At 38.0% G+C, this 15572-nt stretch overlaps 2 protein-coding genes and 1 long non-coding RNA gene across 3 annotated transcripts in view; 1 reads left to right on the forward strand and 2 right to left on the reverse strand.

Annotated features, from left to right (window-relative positions):
* Positions 1 to 15572, forward strand: part of LOC311079814 (aerolysin-like protein) — a 57831-nt gene that overhangs the window by 20389 nt on the left and 21870 nt on the right. The gene's annotated exons all lie outside the window — the stretch shown is intronic.
* Positions 1675 to 6611, reverse strand: LOC311079741. Its single transcript, XR_014605446.1, has 9 exons — positions 6486 to 6611; positions 5787 to 5834; positions 5560 to 5639; positions 4148 to 4191; positions 3918 to 3969; positions 3628 to 3716; positions 3341 to 3380; positions 2701 to 2774; positions 1675 to 2350 (listed from the first exon to the last, which is right to left on the reverse strand). It is a non-coding gene; the product is annotated as an uncharacterized lncRNA (long non-coding RNA).
* On the reverse strand, positions 6627 to 11062 carry LOC311079870 (uncharacterized protein; the record flags this gene model as incomplete). The annotated part of the gene is made up of 4 exons (XM_084109595.1): positions 10808 to 11062; positions 8399 to 8555; positions 6721 to 7880; positions 6627 to 6659 (listed from the first exon to the last, which is right to left on the reverse strand). The coding sequence occupies exons 1-4, from the start codon at positions 11015 to 11017 to the stop codon at positions 6627 to 6629; spliced, it is 1560 nt and encodes a 519-aa protein (XP_083965721.1). The 5' UTR covers positions 11018 to 11062.

Raw genomic sequence — 15572 nt, forward strand, 5'->3', positions numbered from 1 at the left:
GATGCCTGTGAGGTTGGAGGCTGGAGGTTGGGCTTCCAAAGGTTTCACTGAAACTATCCCTGGGAAAAAGCTGTGTCCATGAAATGTTGAAATTAAAGCCTTGACGTAGGATTAGAGAATAATATATGCCAGTATGAAGATTGGAAATGGCTCCTGCTTTGGAATATTGACCTCTGAACCTTGACCTCAGTGCATGCCCTGCTGAAAAATCCAGCTAGCCATGGCTGGTCTCCCAGCCTGGCCTAGCTTTTTTCCAGCCTGGCCTAGCTGGTTTTAGCCTGACCAGCTAAAACCAGCTAAGACCAGCTAAAAAATGTTCAAAACCCCTCTAAAACCAATCTGCTATAGCTACTTCCAGTTTAAACCAGCTTAGACCAGCCAACTGTCTTAGGCTGGTTTTAGCTGGATTTTTCAGCAGGGTGTTAAGCCTTGTCATTCAAAATACAGAAGGGGCGAAATACATCGGACCAATTGTTATAGAGAGCTCTTTAGCTATGTGACTATACTCTTAAGGATAGAGTCACTAAAATGGGGTGCAGTCAATTATGGTCAAAATTGATTCTCACCTATTTAGCAGTTATATAAAATATTATCACACAAATGCGATTACATCCACTTAAATCCCGCCTAATTGTACTCTTAATTCAGTATTTATTACTTTCAATTTTAAGTAATAAGCTATATTTATTTAAAACTACAATTTCCTATAGCAGCACCTTCCAGCTTGACACAAATTAGCGCCATATTTGTAGTTCTTCCAGTTACCAAAGTATTGCTGTGAATAGGGTTGTAAAAAGATACATCTACGGAATATATCAAACCTATAGTAGCCTAAAACCGAAGTCATACTTACACTGTATTTATAGATCTATGTTGAGAAAAAGTAAAGATGTTAGTTAATATTTTGGAGCAGCTTTATAAAAACATCAGCAGCACCACTCTCGTTGTCTTAGCAAATTAGGGGTTAAATATAGGGTTATAAAACCATCTATGCACATAATATAAAAAGGTTTTACTGCAGCCGGAGTTTTAAAACGTTTGTTTGGCCATGGCTTTACTAAACTGCCCCCTTACTTAGAAATTAGCAGTTAGCATGTTGTTAACAGTGTAGGATTAATGTGATATGAATAATGCTATTTGGGTAAACATGTTTGTAGTTTGCATTTACTTTTGGATGTGAAACTTACTTTAGTAAATTGTAGTAGGCCTAACTGTATTACAACACTTTGTTAATGAATACTACAGAACCCTGATAAAGTGTAGCCTACTGTTTAGTTTTTACTACGGTAAACTGTAGTGTAGTTCACTCAACAGGCAATGCCATCACAATTGTCTTTATAATTGTCTTAACAATTGTCTTTACAGTAGTGTACGCACCACACAAGTAAAATATGCACCATTTAAGTGTTTTTGCACGAAAGTGTTTGCTAAGTGTTTTTGCACAATTCATGTAGCCTACTTGTGAGCATCTGCATTATAGAGAATAAGTCAATTAGGTGTCCAAATGGTACTTTCATAGCAGGCAATGCCATCACAATGGTGTTTATTAGTGCACATACGTATGAACCACAGTAAAATAGGCTACACTATAGGCCTAAGTGCTTTTGCATGAGTCATGAACTTGTGAGAAATAAAAACTATAGTAAGCATGATACATTTAATTTTTGTTTATTTGATGAATGGAAAGTTTAAAATAATTATTTTATATTATTTAACAGAAAGCTTTTGTAGCATTGTAAATGTCTTTACTGTCACTTTTAATTAATGTAATGTATCCTTGCTGAATAAAATTATAAGTCTACTTTCTTTAATTTATTTTTTTAAATATGTATTCTGTTAGGTTCACACAACCGGCCATTACAATTGTGTTTATTACAGTAGTGAACATATGTATGCATCAAGACAAAGGAAGAAATTTCTCCACAGATTTACAGGATGTCAGTGAAAGTGGATTTTATCGATGATACAATATGGAAAACATAACAGAAAAACATCTATGGTTTAAATTCCATTTGATGATGTTCAACAAACAGTGAATAGATATTGCATACATACACATATAGAATAATATGAAGAAATTGAAGAAGATCAGAGGCAATATTACATACCCTGTCAATGTACTTCATGCAAAAGTTACAGTGATTTATTAAAGCAGTAGGCTAAGGACTTTTTAGTTCACTAACAAACTTTTAACATTATTATTTCGCTACTGGTGATGCCAGTCAAGAGAGACACTTATTAGCTTTGGTTTGAAATGTAAAATTCAATTGCACTATTTTCCAACAGACAAACAGACGATTGATAGAACTGTTGTGCCCACATCTAGCGTCCTCTATCAAGTCACAGGAACCTGTAGAGGAATTGTAAGGAAAAACAGAAAGAAAAAGATGACATCACACAGCAGTCAAGGTCCCAAAAAAACATGACAATTCCAAATATCTACAAATAGTCTACAATGCTGCATTTCCAACATCAAAATAACCTTTTAATCATTATCTTTACTCGTCAAAAGAAAATGCAGCTTCATGTAAACGATACCAAGATATCATACAAGTGGCTATAAATATTTGGCTGGAGATATTGTGAAATTGTGACAGACAAGCATTTAATTACAGATTACTACAGCAGATTAACATTGTGGTCAACTTCGTAATAAACACAAAACTTCTTCATGTCAGATCATGTTCATTATTTTCTTACCATCCTCCCACTCTCTCATTTCCAGCTGGTGCTTTCAGGGTTTCCAGGTCCCAAAGTGGATCTGCTTTAGAAGTCTAAAATTACAAGAAACGTATTATTAGTGTACGAACCACCATTTGATTTTTGTTATCTGATTACTTGATAATTCAGGTTATTCTGTTTAATCATGTTCATATTGTTAAAAACAAGTTACATTTGTTTCTTGGATATTAAACAGGTCTCTTTTTTATGTATTTAAATTTATATGTAATTTTATGCCAATATTAAATCAGTTTGATGCTTAGAAGGCATAATTATTGCATTGCCAATGAATAATAGATCAAAAGATACAACTGCTACTGGTCTTCTATCCAAATACAGACTATTGTGGAGGTACTAGCTGCAATGGAAAACACAGTGAAAAGCTAGCCAAGCCAAGCTGGTACTGTGTAGTGGAAAACTGCCATTACATGGCATGCCAACTACTGTTCCACTTCCTTCCCTAGTGTGGAACCAGGACCATTATGATGTTTACCACACAATGTCATCTGAACAAAGGGACACAAACCTGAACATCAAGGGCATATAGTAAAGCAAATGTCTCCAAATACATCCATTTTAATTAATCTAAACCCTAATAAAAAATTTGATAGTTTCCTACCTGGACCATGCCCCACCCATCCATCAAGTTACAAGTAATCCTGTTTACAAACAAGACACATACAGAAAAACACAGGTGAAAAAAAATAACATCTTTCACAGACATAAATATAAATTAAGTTTTATTAACTAAGTTTGGGAGGAACACGTTCAGATAATTAACACGAGTGGATAGCACTCAGCAAACAAGAGGGTATATATAGACTCAACAGTTTTACCTCGATCCATTAACAGTTTGCATCATCCCTCCACCACCCCTTCTCCACACTTCTAGTTCTGAACACTTACACGGGGGGGAGTACTCTGGATTCGGGCCTAATCCGAGCTCGGAGCCCTCCCTCCGGACAGCACGCCAAATAGGCATTAAACCTTGCTACCTGAAATTATATGTAAGTGTGAACTAGTGAACATTTATTCATACAAAACTGACATTTAATACAATATTTTAAATTAAGTTATTTCTAAAGATCTGTATGAACTGTATATAGCATAGTTTTTTAGACAATGAATAACAAGCCAAAAACTTTGTAGTTATTTTATTCATTATAATTTTAAAATTAACAAACAAAATGCTTAACTCATTCTTCAAGAAGGGAGGAGGGCTCCCAGGAGTCCTTCCATTTGGTCCCACTGTAAAGATACAACGTTTAAAGTAAAAATTTACATTTGCTGAGTAACTCTGTCAGGCTAGCAAAATGGTATATCATTTTATGAAATATAACTATTAAAAAAAACTGTTAACATTGTTAATGTTTAAACTGTTGTGTATGGTGTCAGTGTGTAATAAACTGTACATTAGTACACCTACCAGGTCTTGCATGGAACCCAACAAATAAGGACCTCCTCTGTTCCCTATAGAATAAACACACACAGAAAAACAATCACAACACAACATCCAGCAACGTTTGTCTTGGCACAAGTCTTGCAATTGTGGTGGTAGCAAGTAAGTCATGTCAGGAGTACTCAAAATATACTTTGTTGGAAAATATTAACATGTAATAACATTAAAACAAGAACATTTATTGCTGTAAGGTGGTGTTTCAAAGTGGTACAGTACAATATCATACATCTGAGTGGTCTAGTAAATTACATGAAAACATTGTGACAGTTTCAATTCATGTTAACTTTACATTACCAACGTATTCATTCTACTATTTTATCTTTACATTAATGTTTTCAAGGTTTCTGCAAGTTTCAACAAGTAAATTACATTTAATTAGTAAATAAATATTTTTAAGATTTTAAGAATTTAAGACCTATTTCATGTCAATACTTGCAAAAAAGTATGAAGGCTATAAGGAAAATCAAAGACGAATAATTACTTGAAAAATTACATTAATGTGCAATTGTAGGTTTCATATTTGTCAGACAGACAGACAACTAATAACTACAAGTAACGTTAAATAAATTCCAACATAAGACCTACCTAAACATATATTGGTTGGTAACCGAAGTATTGATTGGACAGCAGTCTACATTATATGAGCAATACGTACAGCCAAATTATTTTCTGTTATTGTAAAGTATGTATGCATCTTGTTTGTAAAACTCTGGTTAAATTAGTGCTCAGTGCATGAACACTAAATCCAGATTATTGTTCTCCAAACATCCAGTTGTAGAGTCAAGTGCTCAAACAATGAAGACATTTTTTTAACGCAGTATTAAACCGCATGTCCACCAAACCGTTTTTAGCCAGCTGAAAACGCTAGGCGCTCTGCTAAAATCACATATTATATGAAATATCAACAAAAGTGTACTAGTATCTCATTTCACAGATCATTTTATTTCTGTGTTGTTAAAAATTCCAATAAATTTAAATGTGAGCAAGCAGAATGTGACAGTTGGTCTGTGTGGCATTTGTCCAGCCCCTCCTCCACTGTGATTGGACGGCTGGGTAAAAAGTGACAGTGATGAGCGCTGCGTTTTACCCAAAGTTGAACATTCGTCAACTCTCGGCGACTGGTAAAAAACGCAGAAGGCTCGGTATATCAGCGTGTAAAATACGCTCAGCACCTTGTTACACCCATGCATGTTTTAAAACCACGGCACTCCCATTAAAAACAATTGGAAAAATACGGCAGTCGCGTGAAAAAAACGCTTTGGTGGACACATGGCCTTTTTTCATTGTAGAATCAAAAAGGATTAAAATATTAATAATGAGTGAATGAGGGTACATTGATATAAAGCAAGACAGTTTGAAATGGCTTTAGAAAGACAAACCTCTCTCACTCTTCTTTTCAAAACCTTGGAGTACTCAAAGTTGTTTTGCCTCACTCTCATACAGCATTCTGGACACTCATCTGAAAGATAGGCAATATAACATTGAAATAAGTATACCAATATGCCAGTATAGACAATACCAAACTGTGGCAAACTGTTACCAAATACCCTGAATCAATGTGTAATTGATACATCATATCATTTTAAATAGAGAAAATTTACTTAACACTTTTTTTTTTGCTTCATCTTGCTGGCTACCCTCTGTTGGACTGAATCTGTATAAAGAATATACAACATACCACATTTTATTAAACATTATTTCAGTCAGGACCACAATCATCAAACATGATTGACAGTTAGCATACAGTTTTGATTGGCGATTTAGTTTTGCTCTGGACAAGAACTCCATGCGCATCCATGCAGCCTAGCATGAATAAGAGCAGGGAGAGCAGCAATAACAGAACATAACCAACATTAATGTATTGCAGATATCATTAATTATTTGTAATGTACAACATTATTAGAGAATTTAAGTCTCATTCAGAGGGAATCAGAATGCCACATACTGATTGATGAGAGGAGGAGCTGGGGATGGAGGAGAGTAAATAGCTCCTGGGAAACGCAATAGCTGTTAATAATACTGGAGGAGCGTATATATGTATTCAGTGATAGGCGTTGTATTCCTATAGGTAGACGTGGATCAGCTGATGCGAGCTTGTCTAACGTGACCTGCCAGAACTGGGTTCTACAGACTCATTTAGAATGTACAGTATCAGTCAAAAGATTGGGCACGCTTTCCCATTCTCTCAAATGGGTATGTGGGTTCCAACTTTTGACTGGTACTGTATTAAAAGACATAGTTCTGAGATGCCCCACATATTATTCACTAATAAGACATTACTGACAATTAAGGAAATATACTTCACTTCTTTGTCTTTTTTTTGCCTTAGGGCCCCGGGGTCTTGTAGCTTCTGATGAGCCTGTGGTCTCGCTGACAGTAGCTACTGGAGGGTTCTCGGTCTCGCTGACAGTAGCTACTGGAGGGTTCTCGGTCTCGCTGACAGTAGCTACTGGAGGGTTCTCGGTCTCGCTGACAGTAGCTACTGGAGGGTTCTCGGTCTCGCTGACAGTAGCTTCTGGAGGGTTCTCGGTCTCGCTGACAGTAGCTACTGGAGGGTTCTCGGTCTCGCTGACAGTAGCTACTGGAGGGTTCTCGGTCTCGCTGACAGTAGCTTCTGGAGGGTTCTCGGTCTCGCTGACAGTAGCTACTGGAGGGTTCTCGGTCTCGCTGACAGTAGCTACTGGAGGGTTCTCTGTCTCGCTGACAGTAGCTTCTGGAGGGTTCTCGGTCTCGCTGACAGTAGCTACTGGAGGGTTCTCTGTCTCGCTGACAGTAGCTTCTGGAGGGTTCTCGGTCTCGCTGACAGTAGCTACTGGAGGGTTCTCGGTCTCGCTGACAGTAGCTTCTGGAGGGTTCTCGGTCTCGCTGACAGTAGCTACTGGAGGGTTCTCGGTCTCGCTGACAGTAGCTACTGGAGGGTTCTCGGTCTCGCTGACAGTAGCTACTGGAGGGTTCTCGGTCTCGCTGACAGTAGCTACTGGAGGGTTCTCGGTCTCGCTGACAGTAGCTTCTGGAGGGTTCTCGGTCTCGCTGACAGTAGCTACTGGAGGGTTCTCGGTCTCGCTGACAGTAGCTTCTGGAGGGTTCTCGGTCTCGCTGACAGTAGCTACTGGAGGGTTCTCTGTCTCGCTGACAGTAGCTTCTGGAGGGTTCTCGGTCTCGCTGACAGTAGCTACTGGAGGGTTCTCGGTCTCGCTGACAGTAGCTTCTGGAGGGTTCTCGGTCTCGCTGACAGTAGCTACTGGAGGGTTCTCGGTCTCGCTGACAGTAGCTACTGGAGGGTTCTCTGTCTCGCTGACAGTAGCTACTGGAGGGTTCTCTACTGGAGGGTTCTCGGTCTCGCTGACAGTAGCTACTGGAGGGTTCTCTACTGGAGGGTTCTCGGTCTCGCTGACAGTAGCTACTGGAGGGTTCTCGGTCTCGCTGACAGTAGCTACTGGAGGGTTCTCGGTCTCGCTGACAGTAGCTACTGGAGGGTTCTCTACTGGAGGGTTCTCGGTCTCGCTGACAGTAGCTACTGGAGGGTTCTCTACTGGAGGGTTCTCGGTCTCGCTGACAGTAGCTTCTGGAGGGTTCTCTACTGGAGGGTTCTCGGTCTCGCTGACAGTAGCTACTGGAGGGTTCTCGGTCTCGCTGACAGTAGCTTCTGGAGGGTCAGGGGTTTCTGTGCTACTTGTTGCCTTCTGTCTTTGAAAATGAACTTGCAGAAAAGACAAACATCAAACACAAGAAAAATTAAACAGTTTGCCTACATTTTTGTTAGTGCCACTTTATTCTATATAGAATATGACTAATTATAATTAATAGGACCTGCAGCGGATCTAATTAATAGGACCTGCAGCGGGTGATGATAACAGAATAGTATTTATAATAAGATTGATTTCTACATTACAGGTGTTTTATGTTATGACTGAAAAGTGCCATTAATTATCTACAGTCTATGTCAACAAATCTAGTCATCTAGTTCTCAGTCAAGGTAATGCTGTGCTGATCAGAGCATTCTTGATTTTCTGCTTACTTTTTATCTAGCTTGTTGAAAAACTGCTAAAAAAAACTATTGGGTGATCACATGCTACTTTATCCTATTATGGCTGAAAGTAATGCTCATCCTTTGCGTCAATATGAAAAATAAAGAGAAAGATACTTGTGGGTTCACATTCCTTTGGGTTACCAGTGTTTCCACATTACAGAGCTCCGTGTTTGTACAAAAATACTTACTCTTTAGCACAGCTTCATACATAAGTTTAACCCTCTGAAGCAAATCAGGATCCAAAACATAATCCCCTCCTAGGATGACATCGGCCACTAAGCTTCCTTTGCATTTCTTCCCCAAAAGTAGTACGGGGTAGAAATCAAGGGCAGCAAGTTTGTCAAGCTGAAATATAAAAACATTAAATAAAAAACATGCACATATTTTTTTTAATTTAAATATTAAAAAAATATTTAAATATGAATTTCATGACAGCTGTTTAATGGTAATATTTAATGTACAGCTCATATCAAGGAATTCATTACTATACTATATGTTTCACTAACCATGTTTTCATCAACATTAGAGAAAAAAATATCCTCAATTTAGCAAAAAACTTTATTTTGACTGTTGTTTGAGGTGGTATTTGCCTTTTTCGAAAAAGAGTTAATGTGCTGAACGGGATATGGAAAAAGCTTTGACAAAGTTCCAAGCTGTATATGCAGTCAGGCACATTACTAAGAGGAAGAAAATAAACTAACCAGGAAACTCTCAGTAGCAGTGAGCAAAGATCCCAGCACTTAATACTTATCTGACAGGCGGAATGGGAAATGTGGTGTAAGGCAAATCTGTAATTTCCCTAGCTGGATCTTAATTAATTCCCTCCAAACCAGTTGATAGAAACACCTGATTCATATTTTACAAAAAATTTCTCTTTTTCGAAACATTTAAAAATTTCACTTGACAAATAAATGGAAACATGGCTATTGACTGTTGACCTTTACTGTGTCAATTGACCCTTCACAGGGAGCTTAATTGACAGGTGATCTGACAAATCATACTTTGCCATTTTGCCCGACAATGCAGTCAGAAGAGATAGCAGATTAACGTGAGGATTTGAAGTTGAGAAACGGAGTGTACTAATGTCTTTCCGCGGTTAAAACAACATTTCTTCTTATGTTCATTCATATTTATTTGATGATATAACTGAACTGAAAGGAAGAGATGATCGTGTCACGAGAAGCTGTAACTGATGCTCTACAATGATCTGTCAAGAGTCTCACGACACATTATTACGATATTTATTGTTTATATTTCTTTTTAAAAAATGACCAAATTTGAAAGGCGAGCCTTTGTTTAAACGTACAATATGTAATTTTTTCGCCGCTAGGGGTCGCTAACCTCTTACAATAACAAAGGCGTATTTTGATGACGCAACACTTGCTAAGAAGAATTATGGATCTTGTGGTCAACTTCAAGTCCACCAATCTAATATTGTTTACGGATGAGTAAATACATCAATGTGATATTAAGCAGGGCGCGTTTGCTAAGAGACAGCTATCAGTTCCAAACGCGACGTGAGTCCAGCAGATATAACAGCTAACGTTAAAAGGAATATGCTATGGACATTTCAGCTATCAGCAGAATCACACGCGAATCGAGTCCCACGCAAATGTAACGTCAAAAGGAATATGGACATTTCATTCTACCAAAGTGCAGAATTACTACTCACAGGTCAGTTTATTAAACAAATTAAACATGTGAGGTAATGCAGCACTGTTTCACTTGGTCTAACGTTACACTATCACACAAAACTGCACATAAACACAATAAACATTTATGTTATTCTATGTGTTCGTTTGTCTGTATGACAAACGAACATTAAGCTGTAGCAGTAAGCTCAATTAATATTAGAATAACGTAGGCCCTACAGATCATATTATAACATTTTATCATTGCTGAACTATATAACATTGATTAGTTTATGTAAATGTGCTCACCTGTTTAATAAAGTACATGTACGAGCGGTCGAAGTTAGTCATAGACGTGGAACTCGATCTCAACATCTCAAAAACACAGCGCTGATCTTAATCCTCGTTTTAGTTCTCCTTTTTTATCCAAAGTCTGCTTGCCATGATGCATAATGTTTGAACGAAACAACAACAGCATGCAGATAGACATTACAAGCTACACAGTTGTCCATGTCTGTCGCCTTGGTTAAGGTGCTCTGGTGTATGCATAGACTGTATATGGGTGTATGTCAGTACGAGCGGAAACCAGAGAGAAGCGGATATGACGCCATTGACGGGAGACAAAACGAAAATAAAGACACGTCCCATGTCTTAGAATTAAATTACAAATTTATCCTTATTTGAAAGTTGTTGAAAAGAGTCGGGATAATGTAAGTACACAACTAAAAAGATACATAACATAGATATATTGATTTTTGCTATTTTTAAAGCAAAAAAACTACATATTGTGCCTTTAATATGTTTAATATCAAAAGTAACCGAAAAGTTGTCGGGCAAAATGGCAGATGGCGAAGTATGATTTGTCAGGGGGTGTCAATCGTCCTGTCAATCGAGCTCCCTGCAAAGGGTCAATTGACTTAATTTCATAAATCCATATTAGCATCCTTAACTCTGTACTAATCTTACCAACAGATGACTGCTATTAAGAACAACTGTCCTGTTGTTGTTTTTATTTATTGAATCCTTCCACTTGATTTTTTGATTTTCAAAGTTGCGTCTCTTGGCTGCAACTTTGGCTTTGTACGGCTGCAGTTGTTTGCAAGCTGGACAGGTCTTGTATGCAACACTTATTAGGGTGTTGCACCCTGTGCACATTTTCTGAGAACTTCCTGGCATCTCTAAAATGAAGAAAAAATTATATTAAAACCTATATACAACTTGTTTTTGTAACATGAGATCCAGTAACAAGAGGCACAATTATAATGTTGGGTTAAACCAAAAATCACATTTAAAAAGCATTTAAAAAGTAAAGGGGTGGTTGAATATGATTTCACTTTTCTAACTTTAGTTAGTGTAATGTTGCTGTTAAATTATAAAATAAATAAATTAAAATTTTGGATAGGCAAACATTAAATTGTATATATAAAAAAAGCAACCAACTAGCATTAATCAACTCACCTGTCTGTGTACGTTATACTAAAAATACACGTTTTTAATTTGTACCTAAGACTGTAAGGTTTGTACCATAGTACACGCTGTATTATGGCAGGAACACGTGACTTAATTGGTCGAAAGTTTCATGGGATCTGTAGTTCTTAAGGCATAGGCCTACACGCAGCTTATCTACATGAAAGTAATGCAATATATCTTGCATTTGTTTGCACATATTTGTTGAAGAATGTGTGTATGTGCAAATATATATCGTTCAGACAGTACAGGGTTAGCTCACTAAATACGTAACGTTAACTAACTTTACAAAACATTACAGGATACGTAACTGAAGGCCATTGGTTTCATCGAGAGTGCTCACATACGATTCTAACATCATATTTACCATTACAGCAAACATATCACTAAAAAATAACTTAACAAGCGCTAGCTAGCAGCTAGCTGGCCAGCTGGCTACATGCGTACTTTGCCGATGTAACTTTACGAACTTCAGCTAAATCACGAGGCATTCATTTGTCCTACTGACGTCATGATCACTCACATGGTTCTAAAGTTAGATTTATCATTACAGAAAACATGATCAAGTAAAACAACGCGTACCACTTAACATTTATCATTAAATAACACAGTTTTAGGAAATTGGATATATTACAGTACATACCTCTCCGACTGTCGATCGCAATGCCACATACAGTGACAGTCCTTCTCTTTAGCGACTCCAATGGATGTTTGAGCATTGAGCATTAACTTTACGTACCGAGTGGTACATATTTGTGGCGCTGCAATAAAGTGTTAATAAAACAAATCACCTGACTGAAACGTATCGTTCTGGCAAAACTTGTTAATGCGTTTGATATCTTATTAAATCATACTAGTGTGAGACATAGTGAGACACATAGCAAAGGTATAATATTTTTTGGCTGGCTGTTCGCGAATAGTTTGCCAACAAGTTTTGTGCGGTTTGGTACGTAATCAACACGGTCATGATTGCGCGATTCCCTGCCGTTTAATTTACACAAAACACATGAAAACTAAAACATGCAAAAGCATTTTAATTATGAATTGTTCCTTTTGCGAGGCAATACCATACTATTTCGGTAAGTTACCTCGGGGAAGTGCGATCCAAGGTGCTCGTCGGACGTCTATCCTCAGTCTGGCATGCTTGGCACCTCAAAGGCGTGGAAATAATTCCTAATTTATATTAAAATAAGTGTATGCTGAACATCATTTATTAATATTGTCGCCTTTATAAGCTTATAAACAAGCATCTGGAACGGGGGAAATGTATGCCAAGCTTAAATGTATGTATGCCTCTAGTGGACGTTTCACCCGGAAAGTGCAGGGAAATGTACTTTCAGGTACGTATTTCAGGGTTTGCAAAAAAGTACCCAGAGTAACGTATTTGATTACACACCTGTTCTGTGTACAAACGTTTGAATGATTGAAGACACTGTTGTTCTCTCAACATTCGGCTTTACCTTTTGACCCTCAGTCATTGTAAGGTCATGATTGATAACATTGTCTGCAATAGTGTCCTTATTTCATTAGAAACATGTCCACAATCTTGACCTCTTCCACTGTTTTGCCTCCGTACCCTTCTTCCACCACACATCATTACTCCTCTTCTTCCAGACTGTTGACCCTGTTTGTTTCTGTGTTGTTCTTCCATTATCTAAATGTGTGACATGGAGTTGTGCTGTCTATATATGCTTGTCAAATGAAGCTTCATGCACCTCTGAGCTATTTCAGAGACCTGGTTGATTTAATGCTTTACATTCCCCTTCATAGTGAAATGCAAAATTTATAGCCAAGACACTGTCATTAAAATGTTAAAATGTAGCATGTCATGGGAACCAACAACAGCACATACATTAGGCTATACCCATATTTCTATTTATAACGCAGCCACTTTAAATTCACATAATGTTTCACATCTGAGTAACAGAAATATAATGAAATATAGCCTATATATATATAATGAAAATGAATTGCCAACATGCCAAGAATATCCAAAAATACCAAGTAAAACACAAATTTGTAAATATTTGTTTGAATGTTTCTGTAATGAGCAGTTTTTAGAAAACCAGAATGCCTGTAAATAAACAATATATTAATGACTGGCATTTCACACAAAAGTCAATGAAAATACAGTTCCAAACAGCGCCACAGAAGAACAATTGTCTAAAAGGAGTAGTTGTGTGGGTGTTAACATATATATTTGTATTTTTGAAAGAATAAGTTGAACATCAACCAGTAATCTCAATAGAACAGGGTCTTGGCGCCATCTACCGGCAATTTTATATTGATATTTAGTAGTTTAATATTTATTTAGCCTCCATTCATTTCGGCATTTACAACTAGGTTTAAATGAGCTTGCTAGAAGTTCATACAACGATTTTTTTATAACATAGAATTTAAGAATATAATTAAGTAATGCATCCACTATAGAGCTTTATTATTATTATTATTGTAGCCTATAGCCTATTTCATATTCCCTCGTTTTTTTATGTATCCAAACCTAAATAGTATTTTCTTAATATTCTTCGAGGATGTTAAAAGCTAGGCCTATGTTAAATAGCTATTAATGTGATTTTCTCTGCTGAAAATTACTTCATCTAATTTAATAATAGCTTTAATAGCTAAATGATCAAGTCTTCTAGCCCACACTGTTCGAACAGTGTCTCAAATAAGACAAGTCTATTCAATTCAATTCAATTCAATTCAATTCAAATTTAGCTGTAGCCTAGGGCTTTTCACAATATTGTTTCAAAACAGTTTTACAGAAAATGCATTTCAGAAATGTACATAGAAAAATACAGTTAGTAAGTTAGTCATTTATTAATCCCTCATACAAGTAGCTGCATAAAAGTACGTGCGCTATTTTTAAATTAGCCAAGGCACGTTTTGCGTTAAGACGGGCAGACGTGCAGACGTTAAGACGGGCAGACGTGCAGACGGGCAGACGTGCAAACGTTCTCCACACGCACGTTAACACGTCTTCAAGCTTGGTTAGGAAAGAAATGACACAAAGCGAGCGCCATAAGCAGGAGCAGGACACGCGCGTTTTGCTTTCACACTGGCAGCGTTTGTCACGCGCGGCTGAACCGCGGCTTGTGTACAGACAGAGTACTCTATAATGGATAAGTTGGCATTGCTTTATTTCGTTTTCAAATACATTTAAGAGAAAAGACTTGTCAAGAAGCTTATTTTATTAATCATTTCATTTATATAACTTTTGATTCGTCTTTGTTTTTATTGTTCGGGCAACAAGTCTGTTTTTGGACATTTTATTTTCTTTTTAAATTGCTGTTGGTCATTTGAGTGACTGTTTAAAACACAATAGATATCATCAATGCGCTTTTGGGGTAAAACTGCGGTGTATTTTGGCCATGATCAATGCGTGTCACTTTAATTCAGCGTAAGCGGCGCGTTAAAAATAGACTGGGCGCCGAAACTATCGCGGCACTGCTGTTCCTGCTCTGCTCCTGCTACGCGCTGCCGCGCCGCTTCTGCGTGCGGTGTGAATGCACTCATTGATTAACATGGACGCCGAAAAAAATACGCGCTGCTCACGCGCCGCTGACGCTTGCGGTGTGAAACCGGCGTTATAGGTTACTCCTGTGGATCACGGCTGAACGCGTCTTCTCCACACTCACTTACAAACAAACATTTTTTCGCCTATCGTGCGTCTACTCTACACCGGTACCACTAAAAAGACGGATTATATCCAAGACTTCAGTCATAAATTAGTATTAATATTGATAGCATCACTAGCGTCGTTGCTAACTTAACTTACTGTCCATCTGTTAAAATGGCGAATATATCAGATGTAAGTAGTCTACCTTTTGGTGCAGGTGAGGACACATTTGAGCTACACACGTTGCAGTCTGAGCTGGAAGCTGTTGAGAAACAGATCCACGACCTTTTAGTGAGAAAAGCCGAGCTGATAGACCGGCGGTTAGCTCTTGAAACATCACGCGCCGATGCACACAAATCAGTGATTAACGTTACTAACCCGCTGACTTCGACCTCGTCTACTCCGTGCGTTACTCAGCATCGGTCACGAGCGTCGAGGCCGCGATCAGCTATGGTCTCGTTTACGCCGGCTCCAACATGCCACCACGAACCCTGGATATTTCCGCAGCGGAAGACGCGAGTCAGGTCTAGACCAAGAAAACTCTCTCCGACCCTCCCGGTTTTCGAGATATCCACACAAAACCGCTTCTCCCCTCTTCGCGAAACAGAACGCGATGCTGTGATCATCGGTGATTCCATCGTTCGA

This window comes from Abramis brama, assembly GCF_963993115.1.
Source record: "Abramis brama genome assembly, chromosome: 3".
Taxonomy (NCBI): Eukaryota; Metazoa; Chordata; class Actinopteri; order Cypriniformes; family Leuciscidae; genus Abramis; species Abramis brama.